Raw genomic sequence first — 19,819 nt, forward strand, 5'->3', positions numbered from 1 at the left:
TAGAGAGGTCTAAAGAACAATTATTAAATGTGTTTTTATTATTAATAATAATAGTATCTCTTTAATTAACATTGCAGGTACATAATAAAAAACGAAATGAATCAGAAACAGGAGAGACAACAGAACCGTAATCTTGTCTCAAAATGGTGAAAGTGCCTGGAATAATTCTGTGCTATATATGATTAATTATGATCATCATTAATATCATTATTATGATTACCAGAAAGGTTCATAAAACAAGTTTGCCACTCACTCTGAAAATGCAAACTTATTTTTTATGAATGTGGCTAGATTGTCTTCATCTTATTATCATTTTTGATTTATATACACAATGTCATAGAATACAAGAAATCCACACCTTAAAGGAGCTCTGTCTTGAATGTATCAAACATTACTGTGTTTTCTGTTGGGTCAGGCAGGTATGACAGTTGGAAATTGACGTTGATTTCAGTGATATAACAAGCAGCCAACTGAGTACAGTACATTGAAGAAAAAGACCAACACTTTGAAAAGTTAAACCAAAGGGAAATTGAAAAAGCAATCATTTTTGCAGACCGAGGGGGACATAGACATCTCTTACAGAGTTTACTCATTGTGTATAGGTTAATAATTTGCATAATGTGTGGCACTACAAGGGACTGAATACACTGCCTCACTGTTTCTGTTGAGAAGCTGCTAGCACTATGAAGTATCAATAAAACAATGTTACGATATCAGATATTACAGTGTGTCGAACACCCGTGTGGGATCCCGTAAATGATCGTATCTTACTTCATAGGGCCTCACAAGAACTATGTATGAAATGATTGTGGATTGTATGAGAGCACAGTCTCTCACTGTCTTTCTTTCTGAGGTTCCCTTGGGGACGGTTTACATCAGTGTAACCATGGCAACATTATAGGGACATGCGTTGTGTCAGGACCGACCCAACACAGGCCTAATCTCCCCACTTTATCAAGTCCTGATCAAAAACAACGTTGGGGTCTTTGAGTAGCTCTTATTGTTGCTTAACTGGACTTCATGACATCATATTTTGGCCAATCTGAAACTAACCAAAAAACTTGGTAAAGCCCTAAAACAAGCCCTAAAACAAGCCCTAAAACAAGCCCTAATGTGGATCATGTGGTGTGGATTTCAGATATTTTTTCTTCACAAGCACAATTTTAGCTTTGGTCTCACACTTGCTTGAAGAATAATGAGGATAATCTTGCCTTTTCCCGTACCACTACGGACCATTGGATATTTGAAGGGGTTTAAGTTGAATTTCAGAGGAATCAAAATGGATGTGCATTTATTTGTCACTATGTGTGGAGATACATTTCTCTTGGGTGGAACTCCATGATTTACTCCTGTATTTTGGTCCGTTTGACAGACTGTCACATGGTATGCTAAACATTTCTTCTTCTAGGAACATATGACAACAACACACTGAACATATCTTAGAAGTCAACTGTGTTCAGTGTGTCGTCTTTTCAAAATGGCTGCTGTCCTTCTCCATAGAAATCAGGGAGGCACTACGTCGAGGTTATCTGGTATTCATGTGCGGTGGGGAAATGAAGATACTTCTCACGAATCTGCTTTGATGAACGTTTTCGAGTGTGAACAGTGTTTCTTCTTTTTAAATACATTGACATATATCATAGGTTGAAAACATCTAGTTACTATGCACACTCCTCTGTTATGGAAAAGTCTTCGAAACACAAATATACACCCCTCCCCCCCACCCAACAATGATATTAGGACTTGATGAAAACATCTCAAATTATTTTATATTTTTTCATCTTTCCACTAAGATAAGACATTTAGTAAAGGACTCAAACATCCACTTTGTCTGCTATGCAATTAGGGAACTGCATAGCAAAATAATGTAGAAAACAGAATGCATGTTACTCCATTTCTGTCATTAGTGGGATGAAATGTGAATAAGTATGTACTTCCAAGCAAATATTTTTGTTACAAAAATATACTTTCTCATAAAATAATACACATAGTTGTTTTTAGGGTGATATATGTTTCTGTTAAGCTGAACAGAAAGGCTTTTCTTTTCAAAAGAGCATGTCACTATGTTTGCGAGAGCTGCAACACTTGCACACCAAGTCTAGCACCAGTCTCTATAGTGTCCTGATGTGTCGGTTCATCTATTCATATTTTGCATACTCCCAGGCCTCTTCATCTGTTGCATAATCTAGTTTTGTTTAATAAGAGTCCCAAATAAAAGAAGATTCCATCTATGTAACCAGGACAACAAAAAAAGGACATTTTCTTTCGAATGAAACATCAAAACTTTCCCGCTACAATGCCATAACTGTTCAAAAACAAAGAGTTCAAACCACCAGTACCACTACAAGTCCAGATCAAAATTACAACAGTTCAGCCAACAGACCTCACAGACCATCGTTTCACTTTCATACCCAAATACAAACAAATTCAAACCATAAATCAAAACAGACGTAGAAATTTGATGATAAAAACTGGTGAATGAAAGGTCAAAGAAAAACAACAGAAAAATACTGACGCTATAAAAGAAATATAAAATATATGTACAAGACCCTGTATTCCTTGAGTGTCTGGGTAAGTGAACATGGGCGTTGGTCTCTGTGTGTACAGGCATTTCACACCAAACGGGTTCTCCTTTTCACGCCAAATCCTCCTTAGTCCTTGTCAAACAAATGTGGTCTGAGTCTGACGGAATGACTTGTCCTGTGTTGGTGATTTCCCCCTGTGAATCCTGGTGCAAATTCCACAGCAGCCGTCTCTAGTCCACTAACGGTCTCCGTAGCAACACCCCCTCCACCGCCACCACCACCACCACCACCACACACTCTGCCAGCTAGTTCTCCCTCTACATACAATATATCCCATCTGTCCCTGTGCCAGCCTGGTGCTGTCACCAGATGACACTGGATATACTGGTCTCGCGTGGCAGCAGCGGTAGCATGGCGTTATTGGCGTGTGCCTCCTCGATGCTCTGTTCTCTGGGTGTCCTGGCCTGGCCGTGGGGCCTCTGTCCGTTGATCAGAGTCATAGGGATGTTGCAGTAGGTGTGCTGGTTACCCAGGGTGGAGAGGGGAGGCAGGCTGCCGCCGGGGGCCATGTCGTACTCGTAGCTGCGGTAGTAATGTTTCTGCTGCCTCATCTGGGTGTGGTAGTTGACAGTGGAGTTGTGGAAGGTGCTCCGCAAGTCCGGGTGCGCCGTGGCCATGGCGGTGGAGGTGGCGGCTGCCATGGAGATGGCGGAGACGGTCTGGAGCTCGCCGAAAGGGCCCTGCTCGCTGACGTCCAGCACCTGCTCATTGCTGATGATGGGCTCCATGTGTTTGAAGGGCATCTCGTACTGCAAGTGTTTCCAGAAGTTGGAGCTGAGCTTGTTGCTCTTGGGGCCACGCCACTTGATGACCGTCAGCATCTTGATGGTGTGTTTGAGCGCTTCCACTTCCTGGTAGTTCATGATGCCATGCAGCTCGGCACACTCAATCAGAATCACCTTGATCTCCCCGGTGACCAGCATGTTCCGGAGGCGGGTCTCCAGCTCGAAGATGCTCCAACCCCGCCGCACCACATAATTGGGTGTCATGACGATGATGAGGCGCTTGGATTGGTCCACACAGCGCGCCACGTCCTCGATATAGGCTGGAGAGAGGGAAGGAGAGGCATACAGAGAGAGAAGGGAGGGAAGGAGAGGGATACAGAGAGAGAAGGGAGGGAAGGAGAGGCATACAGAGAGAGAAGGGAGGGAAGGAGAGGGATACAGAGAGAGAAGGGAGTGAAGGAGAGGGATACAGAGAGAGAAGGGAGGGAAGGAGAGGGATACAGAGAGAGAAGGGAGGAAGGAGAGGGATACAGAGAGAGAGGGAGGGAAGGAGAGGGATACAGAGAGAGAAGGGAGGGAAGGAGAGGGATACAGAGGAAGGAGGGAAGGAGAGGGATACAGAGAGAGAAGGGAGGGAAGGAGAGGGATACAGAGAGAGAAGGGAGGGAAGGAGAGGGATACAGAGAGAGGGGAGGGAAGGAGAGGGATACAGAGAGAGAAGGGAGGGAAGGAGAGGATACAGAGAGAGAAGGAGGAAGGAGAGGGATACAGAGAGAGAAGGGAGGGAAGGAGAAGGATACAGAGAGAGAAGGGAGGGAAGGAGAGGGATACAGAGAGAGAAGGGAGGGAAGGAGAGGGATACAGAGAGAGAAGGGAGGGAAGGAGAGGCATACAGAGAGAGAAGGGAGGGAAGGAGAGGGATACAGAGAGAGGGGAGGGAAGGAGAGGGATACAGAGAGAGAAGGAGGGAGAGGGATACAGAGAAGGGAGGGAAGGAGAGGGATACAGAGAGAGGGGAGGGAAAGAGGGATACAGAGAGAGAAGGAGGGAAGGAGAGGGATACAGAGAGAGGGAGGGAAGGACAGGGAGAGAGAGAAGGGAGGAAGGAGAGGGATACAGAGAGAGAAGGGAGGGAAGGAGAGGGATACAGAGAGAGAAGGGAGGGAAGGAGAGGGATACAGAGAGAAGGGAGGGAAGGAGAGGGATACAGAGAGAGAAGGAGGGAAGGAGAGGGATACAGAGAGAGGGGAGGGAAGGAGAGGGATACAGAGAGAGAAGGGAGGGAAGGAGGGATACAGAGAGAGAAGGGAGGGAAGGAGAGGGATACAGAGAGAGAAGGGAGGGAAGGAGAGGGATACAGAGAGGGAGGGAAGGGGAGGGATACAGAGAGAGGGGAGGGAGGAGAGGGAGAGAGAGGGGAGGGAAGGAGAGGGATACAGAGAGAGGGAGGGAAGGGAGGGATACAGAGAGAGAGGGGAGGGAAGGAGAGGGATACAGAAGGAGAGAGAGGGGAGGAAGGAGAGGGATACAGAGAGAGAGGGAGGGAAGGAGAGGGATACAGGGAGAGAAGGGAGGGAAGGAGAGGGATACAGAGGAGAGGGGAGGAAGGAGGGATACAGAGGGAGAAGGGAGGGAAGGAGAGGGATAGAGAGAGAGAAGGGAGGGAAGGAGAGGGATACAGAGAGAGAGGGAGGGAAGGAGAGGGATACAGAGAGGGAGGGAAGGGAGGGAAGAGAGAGGGAGGGAACAGAGGAGAGAGAGGGAGGGAAGGAGAGGGATACAGAGAGAGAAGGGAGGGAAGGAGAGGGATATAGAGGAGGAGGGAAGGAGAGGGATACAGAGGGGGAGGGAGGGAAGGAGAGGGATACAGAGTGAGAAGGAGGGAAGGAGAGGGATACAGAGAGAGAGGGAGGGAAGGGAGGGATACAGGAGAGGGGGAAGGAGAGGGATACAGAGAGAGAGGGAGGGAAGGAGAGGGATACAGCGAGAGGAGGAAGGAGAGGGAGAGGAGAGGGAAGGAGAGGGATACAGAGAGAGAAGGGAGGGAAGGAGAGGGATACAGAGGGGAGGGGAGGGAAGGAGAGGGATACAGAGAGAGAAGGGAGGGAAGGAGAGGGATACAGAGAGAGAAGGGAGGGAAGGAGAGGGATACAGAGGGAGAAGGGAGGGAAGGAGAGGGATACAGAGAGAGAAGGGAGGGAAGGAGAGGGATACAGAGAGAGAAGGGAGGGAAGGAGAGGGATACAGAGGGGAGGGGAGGGAGAGGGATACAGAGAGAGGAGGGAGGAAGGGATACAGAGAGAGGGGAGGAAGGAGAGGGATACAGAGAGAGAAGGGAGGGAAGGAGAGGGATACAGAGAGAGAGAGGGATACAGAGGAGGGGAAGGAGAGGGATACAGAGAGAGAAGGGAGGGAAGGAGAGGCATACAGAGAGGGAGGGAAGGAGAGGGATACAGAGAGAGAAGGGAGGGAAGGAGAGGGATACAGAGAGAGAGGGAGGGGGAGGGAAGGAGAGGGATACAGAGGAGAAGGGAGGGAAGGAGAGGGATACAGAGAGAGGGGAGGGAATGAGAGGGATACAGAGAGGAGGGAGGGAGGGAGAGGGAGAGAGAGGGAGGGAAGGAGAGGGATACAGAGAGAGAAGGGAGGGAAGGAGAGGGATACAGAGAGAGAAGGGAGGGAAGGAGAGGGATACAGAGAGAGAAGGGGAGGGAAGGAGAGGGATACAGAGAGAGAAGGGAGGGAAGGAGAGGGATACAGAGAGAGGGGAGGGAAGGAGAGGGATACAGAGAGAGGGAGGAAGAGAGGGGGAGGGAAGGAGAGGATACAGAGAGAGAAGGGAGGGAAGGAGAGGATACAGAGAGAAGGGAGGGAGGAGAGGGAGAGAGAGGGGAGGGAAGGAGAGGGATACAGAGGGGAGGGAAGGGAGGGAAGGAGAGGGATACAGAGAGAGAAGGGAGGGAAGGAGAGGGATACAGAGAGAGAGGGAGGGAAGGAGAGGGATACAGAGAGAGGAAGGGAAGGAAGGAGAGGGATACAGAGGAGAGGGGAGGGAAGGAGGGATACAGAGAGAGAAGGGAGGGAAGGAGAGGGATACAGAGGGAGAAGGGGAGGGGAGAGGGATACAGAGGAGAGGGGAGGGAAGGAGAGGGATACAGAGAGGACAAGGGAGGGAAGGAGAGGGATACAGAGAGAGGGGAGGGAAGGAGAGGGATACAGAGAGGGGAGGGAAGGAGAGGGATACAGAGAGAGAAGGGGAGGGAAGAGAGGGATACAGAGAGAGAAGGGAGGGAAGGAGAGAGATACAGAGAGAGGGAGGGAAGGAGAGGGATACAGGGAGGGAAGGAGAGGGATATAGAGAGAGGGAGGGAAGGAGAGGGATACAGAGAGGGGAGGGAAGGAGAGGGATACAGAGTGAGAAGGGAGAGAAGGAGAGGGATACAGAGAGAGAAGGGAGGAAGGAGAGGGATACAGAGAGGGGAGGGAAGGAGAGGGATACAGAGAGAGGGGAGGGAAGGAGAGGGATACAGAGAGAGGGGAGGGAAGGGAGGGATACAGAGAGAGAAGGGAGGGAAGGAGAGGGATACAGAGAGAGAAGGGAGGGAAGGAGAGGGATACAGAGGGGAGGGGAGGGAAGGAGAGGGATACAGAGAGAAGGAGGGAAGGGAGAGGGATACAGAGAGAGAAGGGAGGGAAGGAGAGGGATACAGAGAGAGAAGGGAGGGAAGGAGAGGGATAGAGAGAGAAGGGAGGGAAGGAGAGGGATACAGAGAGAGAAGGGAGGAAGGAGATACAGAAGGAGAGGGATACAGAGAGGGGAGAGAGGGATACAGAGAGGAGGGAAGGAGAGGGATACAGAGAGAGAAGGGAGGGAAGGAGAGGGATACAGAGAGAGAAGGGAGGGAAGGAGAGGGATACAGAGAGAAGGGAGGGAAGGAGAGGGATACAGAGAGAGAAGGGAGGGAAGGAGAGGCATACAGAGAGAGGGGAGGGAAGGAGCGGGATACAGAGAGAGAGAGAGGGGAGGGAAGGAGAGGGATACAGAGAGATAGGGAGGGAGGGAGGGAAGGGATACAGAGAGAGAGAGGGGAGGGAAGGAGAGGGATACAGAGAGAGGGGAGGGAAGGAGAGGGATACAGGAGAGAGGGGAGGGAATGAGAGGGATACAGAGAGAAGGGAGGGAAGGAGAGGGATACAGAGATAGAGGGGAGGGAGGGAGAGGGATACAGAGAGATAAGGGAGGGAGGGAGAGGGATACAGAGAGGGAGGGGAGGGAGAGGGATACAGAGAGAAGGGAGGGAAGGAGAGGGATACAGAGAGAGAAGGGAGGGAAGGAGAGGGATACAGAGAGAGGGGAGGGAATTAGAGGGATACAGAGAGAAGGGAGGGAAGGAGAGGGATACAGAGAGAGAAGGGAGGGAAGGAGAGGGATACAGAGAGAGAAGGGAGGGAAGGAGAGGGATACAGAGAGAGAAGGGAAGGAGAGGGATACAGAGAGAGGGGAGGGAATGAGAGGGATACAGAGAGAAGGGAGGGAAGGAGAGGAATACAGAGAGAGAAGGGAGGGAAGGAGAGGGATACAGTGAGAGAGGGAAGGGAAGGAGAGGGATACAGAGAGAGAAGGGAGGGAAGGAGCGGGATACAGAGAGAGGGGAGGGAATTAGAGGGATACAGAGAGAGAAGGAAGGGAGGGAGAGGGATACAGAGAGAGGGGAGGGAATTAGAGGGATACAGAAAGAGAAGGGAGGGAAGGAGAGGGATACAGAGAGAGGGGAGGGAATGAGAGGGATACAGAGAGAAGGGAGGGAAGGAGAGGGATACAGAGATACAGAGAGAGGTGAGAGCGAGAGAGAAAGAAAGAGAGGCAAGAATGATATGAAGTTACAGTATGAAATAATAACACAGTATATAATAGTATATAATATAAATGTATCATATATATATATATAGATATTCTAGTCTGTATGTATAGTATGTAAAACATGGTCTATCATCCACTGGTTGATGCTGCCTGCTATTGTCTTTTATTGAGTTTGACTAGCTAAATAGGATATTTAAATGGGGGTGTATACATCTAATGCATCATATAGAGCAGGCATTTTACATTAAAATAAAACAAAATATTGACAAAAACAGAGAGAATGAGAAATAAGTCAACAAACACAAAACACACTAACATCAGACAACATATCAGACCCATAGCCTTGTTAAACACACTGACATCAGACAATATGTTGACCTATCAGACCCATAGCCTTGTTAAACACACTGACATCAGACAATATGTTGACCTATCAGACCCATAGCCTTGTTAAACACACTGACATCAGACAACATGTTGACCTATCAGACCCATAGCCTTGTTAAACACACTGACATCAGACAATATGTTGACCTATCAGACCCATAGCCTTGTTAAACACACTGACATCAGACAATATGTTGACCTATCAGACCCATAGCCTTGTTAAACACACTGACATCAGACAATATGTTGACCTATCAGACCCATAGCCTTGTTAAACACACTGACATCAGACAATATGTTGACCTATCAGACCCATAGCCTTGTTAAACACACTGACATCAGACAATATGTTGACCTATCAGACCCCATAGCCTTGTTAAACACACTGACATCAGACAATATGTTGACCTATCAGACCCATAGCCTTGTTAAACACACTGACATCAGACAATATGTTGACCTATCAGACCCATAGCCTTGTTAAACACACTGACATCAGACAATATGTTGACCTATCAGACCCATAGCCTTGTTAAACACACTGACATCAGACAATATGTTGACCTATCAGACCCATAGCCTTGTTAAACACACTGACATCAGACAATATGTTGACCTATCAGACCCATAGCCTTGTTAAACACACTGACATCAGACAATATGTTGACCTATCAGACCCCATAGCCTTGTTAAACACACTGACATCAGACAATATGTTGACCTATCAGACCCATAGCCTTGTTAAACACACTGACAGACAATATGTTGACCTATCAGACCCATAGCCTTGTTAAACACACTGACATCAGACAATATGTTGACCTATCAGACCCATAGCCTTGTTAAACACACTGACATCAGACAATATGTTGACCTATCAGACCCATAGCCTTGTTAAACACACTGACATCAGACAATATGTTGACCTATCAGACCCATAGCCTTGTTAAACACACTGACATCAGACAATATGTTGACCTATCAGACCCATAGCCTTGTTAAACACACTGACATCAGACAATATGTTGACCTATCAGACCCATAGCCTTGTTAAACACACTGACATCAGACAATATGTTGACCTATCAGACCCATAGCCTTGTTAAACACACTGACATCAGACAATATGTTGACCTATCAGACCCATAGCCTTGTTAAACACACTGACATCAGACAATATGTTGACCTATCAGACCCATAGCCTTGTTAAACACACTGACAGACAATATGTTGACCTATCAGACCCATAGCCTTGTTAAACACACTGACATCAGACAATATGTTGACCTATCAGACCCATAGCCTTGTTAAACACACTGACATCAGACAATATGTTGACCTATCAGACCCATAGACATCCTTGTTAAACACACTGACATCAGACAATATGTTGACCTATCAGACCCATAGCCTTGTTAAACACACTGACATCAGACAATATGTTGACCTATCAGACCCATAGCCTTGTTAAACACACTGACATCAGACAATATGTTGACCTATCAGACCCATAGCCTTGTTAAACACACTGACATCAGACAATATGTTGACCTATCAGACCCATAGCCTTGTTAAACACACTGACATCAGACAATATGTTGACCTATCAGACCCATAGCCTTGTTAAACACACTGACATCAGACAATATGTTGACCTATCAGACCCATAGCCTTGTTAAACACACTGACATCAGACAATATGTTGACCTATCAGACCCATAGCCTTGTTAAACACACTGACATCAGACAATATGTTGACCTATCAGACCCATAGCCTTGTTAAACACACTGACATCAGACAATATGTTGACCTATCAGACCCATAGCCTTGTTAAACACACTGACATCAGACATGTTGAATATGCCTTGACCTATCAGACCCCATAGCCTTGTTAAACACACTGACATCAGACAATATGTTGACCTATCAGACCCATAGCCTTGTTAAACACACTGACATCAGACAACATGTTGACCTATCAGACCCATAGCCTTGTTAAACACACTGACATCAGACAATATGTTGACCTATCAGACCCATAGCCTTGTTAAACACACTGACAGACAATATGTTGACCTATCAGACCCATAGCCTTGTTAAACACACTGACATCAGACAATATGTTGACCTATCAGACCCATAGCCTTGTTAAACACACTGACAGACAATATGTTGACCTATCAGACCCATAGCCTTGTTAAACACACTGACATCAGACAACATGTTGACCTATCAGACCCATAGCCTTGTTAAACACACTGACATCAGACAATATGTTGACCTATCAGACCCATAGCCTTGTTAAACACACTGACATCAGACAATATGTTGACCTATCAGACCCATAGCCTTGTTAAACACACTGACATCAGACAATATGTTGACCTATCAGACCCATAGCCTTGTTAAACACACTGACATCAGACAATATGTTGACCTATCAGACCCCATAGCCTTGTTAAACACACTGACATCAGACAATATGTTGACCTATCAGACCCCATAGCCTTGTCAGACAATATGTTGAACAGACACTTGTTAAACACACTGACATCAGACAATATGTTGACCTATCAGACCCATAGCCTTGTTAAACACACTGACAGACAATATGTTGACCTATCAGACCCATAGCCTTGTTAAACACACTGACATCAGACAATATGTTGACCTATCAGACCCCATAGCCTTGTTAAACACACTGACATCAGACAATATGTTGACCTATCAGACCCCATAGCCTTGTTAAACACACTGACATCAGACAATATGTTGACCTATCAGACCCATAGCCTTGTTAAACACACTGACATCAGACAATATGTTGACCTATCAGACCCATAGCCTTGTTAAACACACTGACAGACAATATGTTGACCTATCAGACCCATAGCCTTGTTAAACACACTGACATCAGACAATATGTTGACCTATCAGACCCATAGCCTTGTTAAACACACTGACATCAGACAATATGTTGACCTATCAGACCCATAGCCTTGTTAAACACACTGACATCAGACAATATGTTGACCTATCAGACCCATAGCCTTGTTAAACACACTGACATCAGACAATATGTTGACCTATCAGACCCATAGCCTTGTTAAACACACTGACATCAGACAATATGTTGACCTATCAGACCCATAGCCTTGTTAAACACACTGACAGACAATATGTTGACCTATCAGACCCCATAGCCTTGTTAAACACACTGACATCAGACAATATGTTGACCTATCAGACCCATAGCCTTGTTAAACACACTGACAGACAATATGTTGACCTATCAGACCCATAGCCTTGTTAAACACACTGACAGACAATACTGACCTATCAGACCCAGTTAAACACACAATATGTTGACCTATCAGACCCCATAGCCTTGTTAAACACACTGACATCAGACAATATGTTGACCTATCAGACCCATAGCCTTGTTAAACACACTGACATCAGACAATATGTTGACCTATCAGACCCATAGCCTTGTTGACATCAGACAAAACACACTAGCCTTGTTAAACACATGACAGACAATATGTTGACCTATCAGACCCATAGCCTTGTTAAACACACTGACATCAGACAATATGTTGACCTATCAGACCCATAGCCTTGTTAAACACACTGACATCAGACAATATGTTGACCTATCAGACCCCATAGCCTTGTTAAACACACTGACATCAGACAATATGTTGACCTATCAGACCCATAGCCTTGTTAAACACACTGACATCAGACAATATGTTGACCTATCAGACCCATAGCCTTGTTAAACACACTGACAGACAATATGTTGACCTATCAGACCCATAGCCTTGTTAAACACACTGACATCAGACAACATGTTGACCTATCAGACCCATAGCCTTGTTAAACACACTGACATCAGACAATATGTTGACCTATCAGACCCATAGCCTTGTTAAACACACTGACATCAGACAATATGTTGACCTATCAGACCCATAGCCTTGTTAAACACACTGACAGACAATATGTTGACCTATCAGACCCATAGCCTTGTTAAACACACTGACATCAGACAACATGTTGACCTATCAGACCCATAGCCTTGTTAAACACACTGACAGACAATATGTTGACCTATCAGACCCATAGCCTTGTTAAACACACTGACATCAGACAATATGTTGACCTATCAGACCCATAGCCTTGTTAAACACACTGACATCAGACAACATGTTGACCTATCAGACCCATAGCCTTGTTAAACACACTGACATCAGACAATATGTTGACCTATCAGACCCATAGCCTTGTTAAACACACTGACAGACAATATGTTGACCTATCAGACCCCATAGCCTTGTTAAACACACTGACATCAGACAATATGTTGACCTATCAGACCCATAGCCTTGTTAAACACACTGACAGACAATATGTTGACATAGCCTTGTTAAACACACTGACATCAGACAATATGTTGACCTATCAGACCCCATAGCCTTGTTAAAAACACAGACAATATGTTGACCTATCAGACCCAGCCTTGTTAAACACATATGTTGACCTATCAGACCCATAGCCTTGTTAAACACACTGACATCAGACAATATGTTGACCTATCAGACCCATAGCCTTGTTAAACACACTGACATCAGACAATATGTTGACCTATCAGACCCATAGCCTTGTTAAACACACTGACATCAGACAATATGTTGACCTATCAGACCCATAGCCTTGTTAAACACACTGACAGACAATATGTTGACCTATCAGACCCATAGCCTTGTTAAAAACACACTGACATCAGACAATATGTTGACCTATCAGACCCATAGCCTTGTTAAACACACTGACATCAGACAATATGTTGACCTATCAGACCCATAGCCTTGTTAAACACACTGACATCAGACAATATGTTGACCTATCAGACCCATAGCCTTGTTAAACACACTGACATCAGACAATATGTTGACCTATCAGACCCCATAGCCTTGTTAAACACACTGACATCAGACAATATGTTGACCTATCAGACCCATAGCCTTGTTAAACACACTGACATCAGACAATATGTTGACCTATCAGACCCATAGCCTTGTTAAACACACTGACATCAGACAATATGTTGACCTATCAGACCCATAGCCTTGTTAAACACACCCAATAGCCTCAGACCCCATAGTTAAACACACTGACATCAGACAATATGTTGACCTATCAGACCCATAGCCTTGTTAAACACACTGACATCAGACAATATGTTGACCTATCAGACCCATAGCCTTGTTAAACACACTGACATCAGACAATATGTTGACCTATCAGACCCATAGCCTTGTTAAACACACTGACATCAGACAATATGTTGACCTATCAGACCCATAGCCTTGTTAAACACACTGACATCAGACAATATGTTGACCTATCAGACCCATAGCCTTGTTAAACACACTGACAGACAATATGTTGACCTATCAGACCCATAGCCTTGTTAAACACACTGACATCAGACAACATGTTGACCTATCAGACCCATAGCCTTGTTAAACACACTGACATCAGACAATATGTTGACCTATCAGACCCATAGCCTTGTTAAACACACTGACATCAGACAATATGTTGACCTATCAGACCCATAGCCTTGTTAAACACACTGAGCCATAAACACAGACAATATGTTGACCTATCAGACCCATAGCCTTGTTAAACACACTGACATCAGACAATATGTTGACCTATCAGACCCATAGCCTTGTTAAACACACTGACAGACAATATGTTGACCTATCAGACCCATAGCCTTGTTAAACACACTGACATCAGACAATATGTTGACCTATCAGACCCATAGCCTTGTTAAACACACTGACATCAGACAATATGTTGACCTATCAGACCCCATAGCCTTGTTAAACACACTGACATCAGACAATATGTTGACCTATCAGACCCATAGCCTTGTTAAACACACTGACATCAGACAATATGTTGACCTATCAGACCCCATAGCCTTGTTAAACACACTGACATCAGACAATATGTTGACCTATCAGACCCATAGCCTTGTTAAACACACTGACATCAGACAATATGTTGACCTATCAGACCCCATATGTTAAACACACTGCCTTGTTAAACACACTGACATCAGACAATATGTTGACCTATCAGACCCCATAGCCTTGTTAAACACACTGACATCAGACAACATGTTGACCTATCAGACCCATAGCCTTGTTAAACACACTGACATCAGACAATATGTTGACCTATCAGACCCATAGCCTTGTTAAACACACTGACATCAGACAATATGTTGACCTATCAGACCCATAGCCTTGTTAAACACACTGACAGACAATATGTTGACCTATCAGACCCATAGCCTTGTTAAACACACTGACATCAGACAATATGTTGACCTATCAGACCCCATAGCCTTGTTAAACACACTGACAGACAATATGTTGACCTATCAGACCCCATAGCCTTGTTAAACACACTGACATCAGACAATATGTTGACCTATCAGACCCCATAGCCTTGTTAAACACACTGACATCAGACAATATGTTGACCTATCAGACCCCATAGCCTTGTTAAACACACTGACAGACAATATGTTGACCTATCAGACCCCATAGCCTTGTTAAACACACTGACATCAGACAATATGTTGACCTATCAGACCCATAGCCTTGTTAAACACACTGACATCAGACAATATGTTGACCTATCAGACCCATAGCCTTGTTAAACACACTGACATCAGACAATATGTTGACCTATCAGACCCATAGCCTTGTTAAACACACTGACATCAGACAATATGTTGACCTATCAGACCCATAGCCTTGTTAAACACACTGACATCAGACAATATGTTGACCTATCAGACCCATAGCCTTGTTAAACACACTGACATCAGACAATATGTTGACCTATCAGACCCATAGCCTTGTTAAACACACTGACATCAGACAATATGTTGACCTATCAGACCCATAGCCTTGTTAAACACACTGACAGACAATATGTTGACCTATCAGACCCATAGCCTTGTTAAACACACTGACATCAGACAATATGTTGACCTATCAGACCCATAGCCTTGTTAAACACACTGACAGACAATATGTTGACCTATCAGACCCATAGCCTTGTTAAAAAACAGACTGACATCAGTTAAACACAACATGTTGACCTATCAGACCCATAGCCTTGTTAAACACACTGACAGACAATATGTTGACCTATCAGACCCATAGCCTTGTTAAACACACTGACATCAGACAACATGTTGACCTATCAGACCCATAGCCTTGTTAAACACACTGACATCAGACAATATGTTGACCTATCAGACCCATAGCCTTGTTAAACACACTGACATCAGACAATATGTTGACCTATCAGACCCATAGCCTTGTTAAACACACTGACATCAGACAACATGTTGACCTATCAGACCCATAGCCTTGTTAAACACACTGACAGACAATATGTTGACCTATCAGACCCATAGCCTTGTTAAACACACTGACATCAGACAACATGTTGACCTATCAGACCCATAGCCTTGTTAAACACACTGACAGACAATATGTTGACCTATCAGACCCATAGCCTTGTTAAACGTTATGTTCTAAACTGCTGATATAATGGCTATTAGAGACCTACTGAGTCACAATAACTCAGTGATAACAATATGAGAGAAATTGATCTCTGTGTGTGTGTGTGTGTGTGTGTGTGTGTGTGTGTGTGTGTGTGTGTGTGTGTGTGTGTGCGTGTGTGTGCGTGTGTGTGCGTGTGTGTGCGTGTGTGTGCGTGTGTGTGTGGCTACTATGTGTTCATGTGTGTGTGTGTGTGTGTAGGGAGACACACTATACAAGCTGCCCTTTCTAAACAGTGTTCCTCATTTGTAAGAGTCATCGAGCCAAATGTAGCCATTGTGCGTGTCTCCTACATGCCAGAAGAGTAGAGGCTGCTAAAGTCTGCTGTTAGTGAGGCTGCTGGGGTCCTGTCAGAAACAAAGTTTTCCACTACAGGTTGACAGTATTAACTAAGCTTCCCTTTCTAATCAAAGAGCCCCTACTGTGAGAGGTGCTGCTCTCTGAGCCAGTAGAGCTGGCCATCTCTTGCTCTCTCTCTCACTCTCCCTCTTTCTATCTCTTCCTCTCTCCATCTCCCTTTCTCCCTCACTCACTCTCTCTCCCTCACTCCCTCTCACTCACTCCATCTCCCTTTCTCCCTCACTCCCTCCCTCTCACTCACTCACTCCATCTCCCTCACTCCCTCCCTCTCACTCACTCCATCTCTCTTTCTCCCTCACTCACTCCATCTCCTTATGCACCCCTCTACATCTCCCTCTCCCTCCGTCTCTCTCCTTCTTGTCTCCCTCCAACCCTTGGGGAGGTTAAAACTCAAAAGGGCTTTTCTCTTTTATGCCTTATGCTCAGCTGAGCCCCTGGGGATAGAGGAGAGCAAGAGAGCAAGCTGATTAGCAAGAGCATGGAGAACAAAGCCCTCTCATCACCTCACTATGATAAGTCAGTCTGGATGTTCTCTGTAATTGGGCTTTGCTGGCAAACACAAGACCCCTTTCCACCCTCTTACAATCTCTCTCTGCTTCTCTGTCTCTCTCTCTCTCTGCTTCTCTGTCTCTCTATCTCTCTGCTTCTCTGTCTCTCTCTATCTCTGCTTCTCGGTCTCTCTATCTCTCTGCTTCTCTGTCTCTTTCTCTCTGCTTCTATGTCTCTCTCTCTCTCTCTGATTCTCTGCCTCTCTCTCTCTGCTTCTCTCTCTCTCTGCTTCTCTGTCTGCTCCTCTGCTTCTCTCTCTCTCTGCTTCTCTGTCTCTGCTCCTCTGCTTCTCTCTCTCTGCTTCTCTCTCTCTCTGCTCCTGTTGCTCTCTCTCTGCTTCTCTCTCTCTCTTCTCTCTCTCTGCTTCTCTGTCTCTGCTCCTCTGCTTTCTCTGCTTTCTCTCTCTCTGCTTCTCTGTCTCTGCTCCTCTGCTTCTCTCTCTCTCTTCTGCTTCTCTCTCTCTCTCTGCTTATCTTCTCTGTCTCTGCCTCCTCTGCTTCTCTCTCTCTGCTTGCTCTCTCTCTGCTCCTCTGCTTCTCTCTCTCTGCTCTCTCTGTCTCTCTCTCTGCTCTCTCTCTGCTTCTCTCTCTCTGCTATCTCTCTCTCTGCTTCTCTCTCTGCTTCTCTCTCTGCTTTCTCTCTCTCTGCTCCTCTCTGCTTCTCTCTCTCTGCTTCTCTCTCTCTCTGCTTCTCTTCTCTCTCCTCTGTTTCTCTCTCTCTGCTTCTCTGTCTCTGCTCCTGTTTCTCTCTCTGCTCTGCTTATCTCTGCTTCTCTGTCTCTACTCTGTTTATCTCTCTCTGCTTCTCTCTCTCTGCTTTCTGTCTCTCTCTGTTTATCTCTCTCTCTGCTTCTCTCTCTCTCTCTCTCTGCTTCTCTCTGCTTCTCTGTCTCCCCTGCTTCTCTCTCTCTGCTTCTTCTCTCTTCTCTGCTCTGTTTATCTCTCTCTGCTTTCTCTCTCTCTGCTTCTCTGTCTCTGCTCCCTGTTTCTCTCTGCTTCTCTCTCTCTCTCTGTTTGTTCTCTGCTCTCTCCTCTCTCTGTTTGTCTCTCTCTCTCTGCTCTCTCTCTCTGCTTCTCTGTCTCTACTGCTCTCTCTCTCTCTGCTTCTCTGTCTCTGCTCTCTCTCTCTGCTTCTCTCTCTCTGCTTCTCTCTCTCTCTGCTTCTCTGTCTCTACTCCCCTGTTTATCTCTCTCTCTGCTTCTCTCTCTCTCTGCTTCTCTGTCTCTACTCCCCTGTTTATCTCTCTCTCTGCTTCTCTCTCTCTCTGCTTCTCTGTCTCTGTCTCTCTCTCTCTGCTTCTCTCTCTCTCTCTCTCTCTCTCTTCTCTGTCTCTCTCTGTTTATCTCTCTCTTCTCTCTCTGCTTCTCTCTCTGTCTCCCCTGTTTATCTCTCTCTCTTCTCTCTCTCTCTGTTTCTCTCTCTCTGCTTCTCTGTCTCTATCTCCTCTGCTTCTCTCTCTCTCTGCTTCTCTGTCTCTCTCTCCCTGCTTTCTCTCTCTGCTTCTCTGCTTCTCTGTCTCTACTCCTGTTTTTCTCTCTCTCTCTCTCTCTCTCTGCTTCTCTGTCTCTACTCCCTGTTTATCTCTCTCTCTGCTTCTCTGCTTCTCTGTCTCTCTCTCTGCTTCTCTGTCTCTGCTCCTCTGCTTCTCTCTCTCTGCTTCTCTCTCTCTGCTTCTCTGTCTCTGCTCCCCTGCTTCTCTCTCTCTCTGCTTCTCTCTCTCTCTGCTTCTCTCTCTCTGCTTCTCTCTCTCTCTGCTTCTCTGTCTCTGCTCCCCTGCTTCTCTCTCTCTGCTTCTCTCTCTCTGCTTCTCTGTCTCTGCTCCCCTGTTTATCTCTCTCTCTGCTTCTCTCTCTCTGTCTCTGCTCTCTCTGCTTTCTCTCTCTCTGCTTCTCTCTGTCTCTCTCTCTCTCTGTTTATCTCTCTCTCTCTGTTCTTCTCTGTCTCTACTCCTGTTTATCTCTCTCTCTGCTTCTCTCTCTCTCTGCTTCTCTGTCTCTACTCCCCTGCTTCTCTCTCTCTCTGCTTCTCTCTCTCTGTTTCTCTGTCTCTACTCCCTGTTTCTCTCTCTTCTCTGCTCTTCTCTCTCTCTGCTTCTCTGTCTCTACTCTCTGTTTATCTCTGCTCTCTCTTCTCTCTGCTCTCTGCTTCTCTGTCTCTTCTCTCCCTGTTTATCTCTCTCTGCTTCTCTGTCTCTACTCCCCTGTTTCTCTCTCTCTGCTTTCTCTCTCTCTCTCTCTCTGTTTTCTCTCTCTCTGCTTCTCTGTCTTCTCTCTCTCTGCTTCTCTGCTCTCTCTGTCTCTCTCTCTGCTCTCTCTGCTCTCTCTCTCTCTCTGCTTCTGTCTCTGCTCCCCTGTTTTCTCTCTCTGCTTCTCTCTCTGCTTCTCTGTCTCTACTCCCTGTTTTCTCTCTCTCTCTGCTTCTCTCTCTCTCTCTCTGTCTCTACTCTCTGTTTATCTCTCTGCTTCTCTGTCTCTGCTCCCCTGCTTCTCTCTCTCTGCTTCTCTCTCTCTGCTTCTCTCTCTCTGCTTCTCTCTCTCTCTGCTTCTCTGTCTCTGCTCCCCTGCTTCTCTCTCTCTCTGCTCTCTTCTCTGTCTCTACTCCCCTGTTTATCTCTCTCTCTGCTTCTCTGTCTCTGCTTCTCTGCTTCTCTCTCTCTCTCTGCTTCTCTGCTTCTCTCTCTCTCTCTG

The 19,819-nt window shown here is 45.9% G+C and overlaps 1 protein-coding gene across 1 annotated transcript in view; it reads right to left on the bottom strand.

The window, feature by feature from the left end:
- Nucleotides 1-1,750: 1,750 nt before the first annotated feature.
- Nucleotides 1,751-19,819, bottom strand: part of LOC115126160 (interleukin-1 receptor accessory protein-like 1) — a 423,550-nt gene continuing 405,481 nt past the window's right edge. The window contains exon 11 of the mRNA XM_065018987.1: nt 1,751-3,630. Coding sequence (XP_064875059.1) covers nt 2,888-3,630 — 743 coding nt within the window. The 3' untranslated portion in view covers nt 1,751-2,887. The remainder of the gene's footprint in view (nt 3,631-19,819) is intronic.

The sequence above is a fragment of the Oncorhynchus nerka genome, linkage group LG5, assembly GCF_034236695.1.
Source record: "Oncorhynchus nerka isolate Pitt River linkage group LG5, Oner_Uvic_2.0, whole genome shotgun sequence".
NCBI classification, from domain to species: domain Eukaryota; kingdom Metazoa; phylum Chordata; class Actinopteri; order Salmoniformes; family Salmonidae; genus Oncorhynchus; species Oncorhynchus nerka.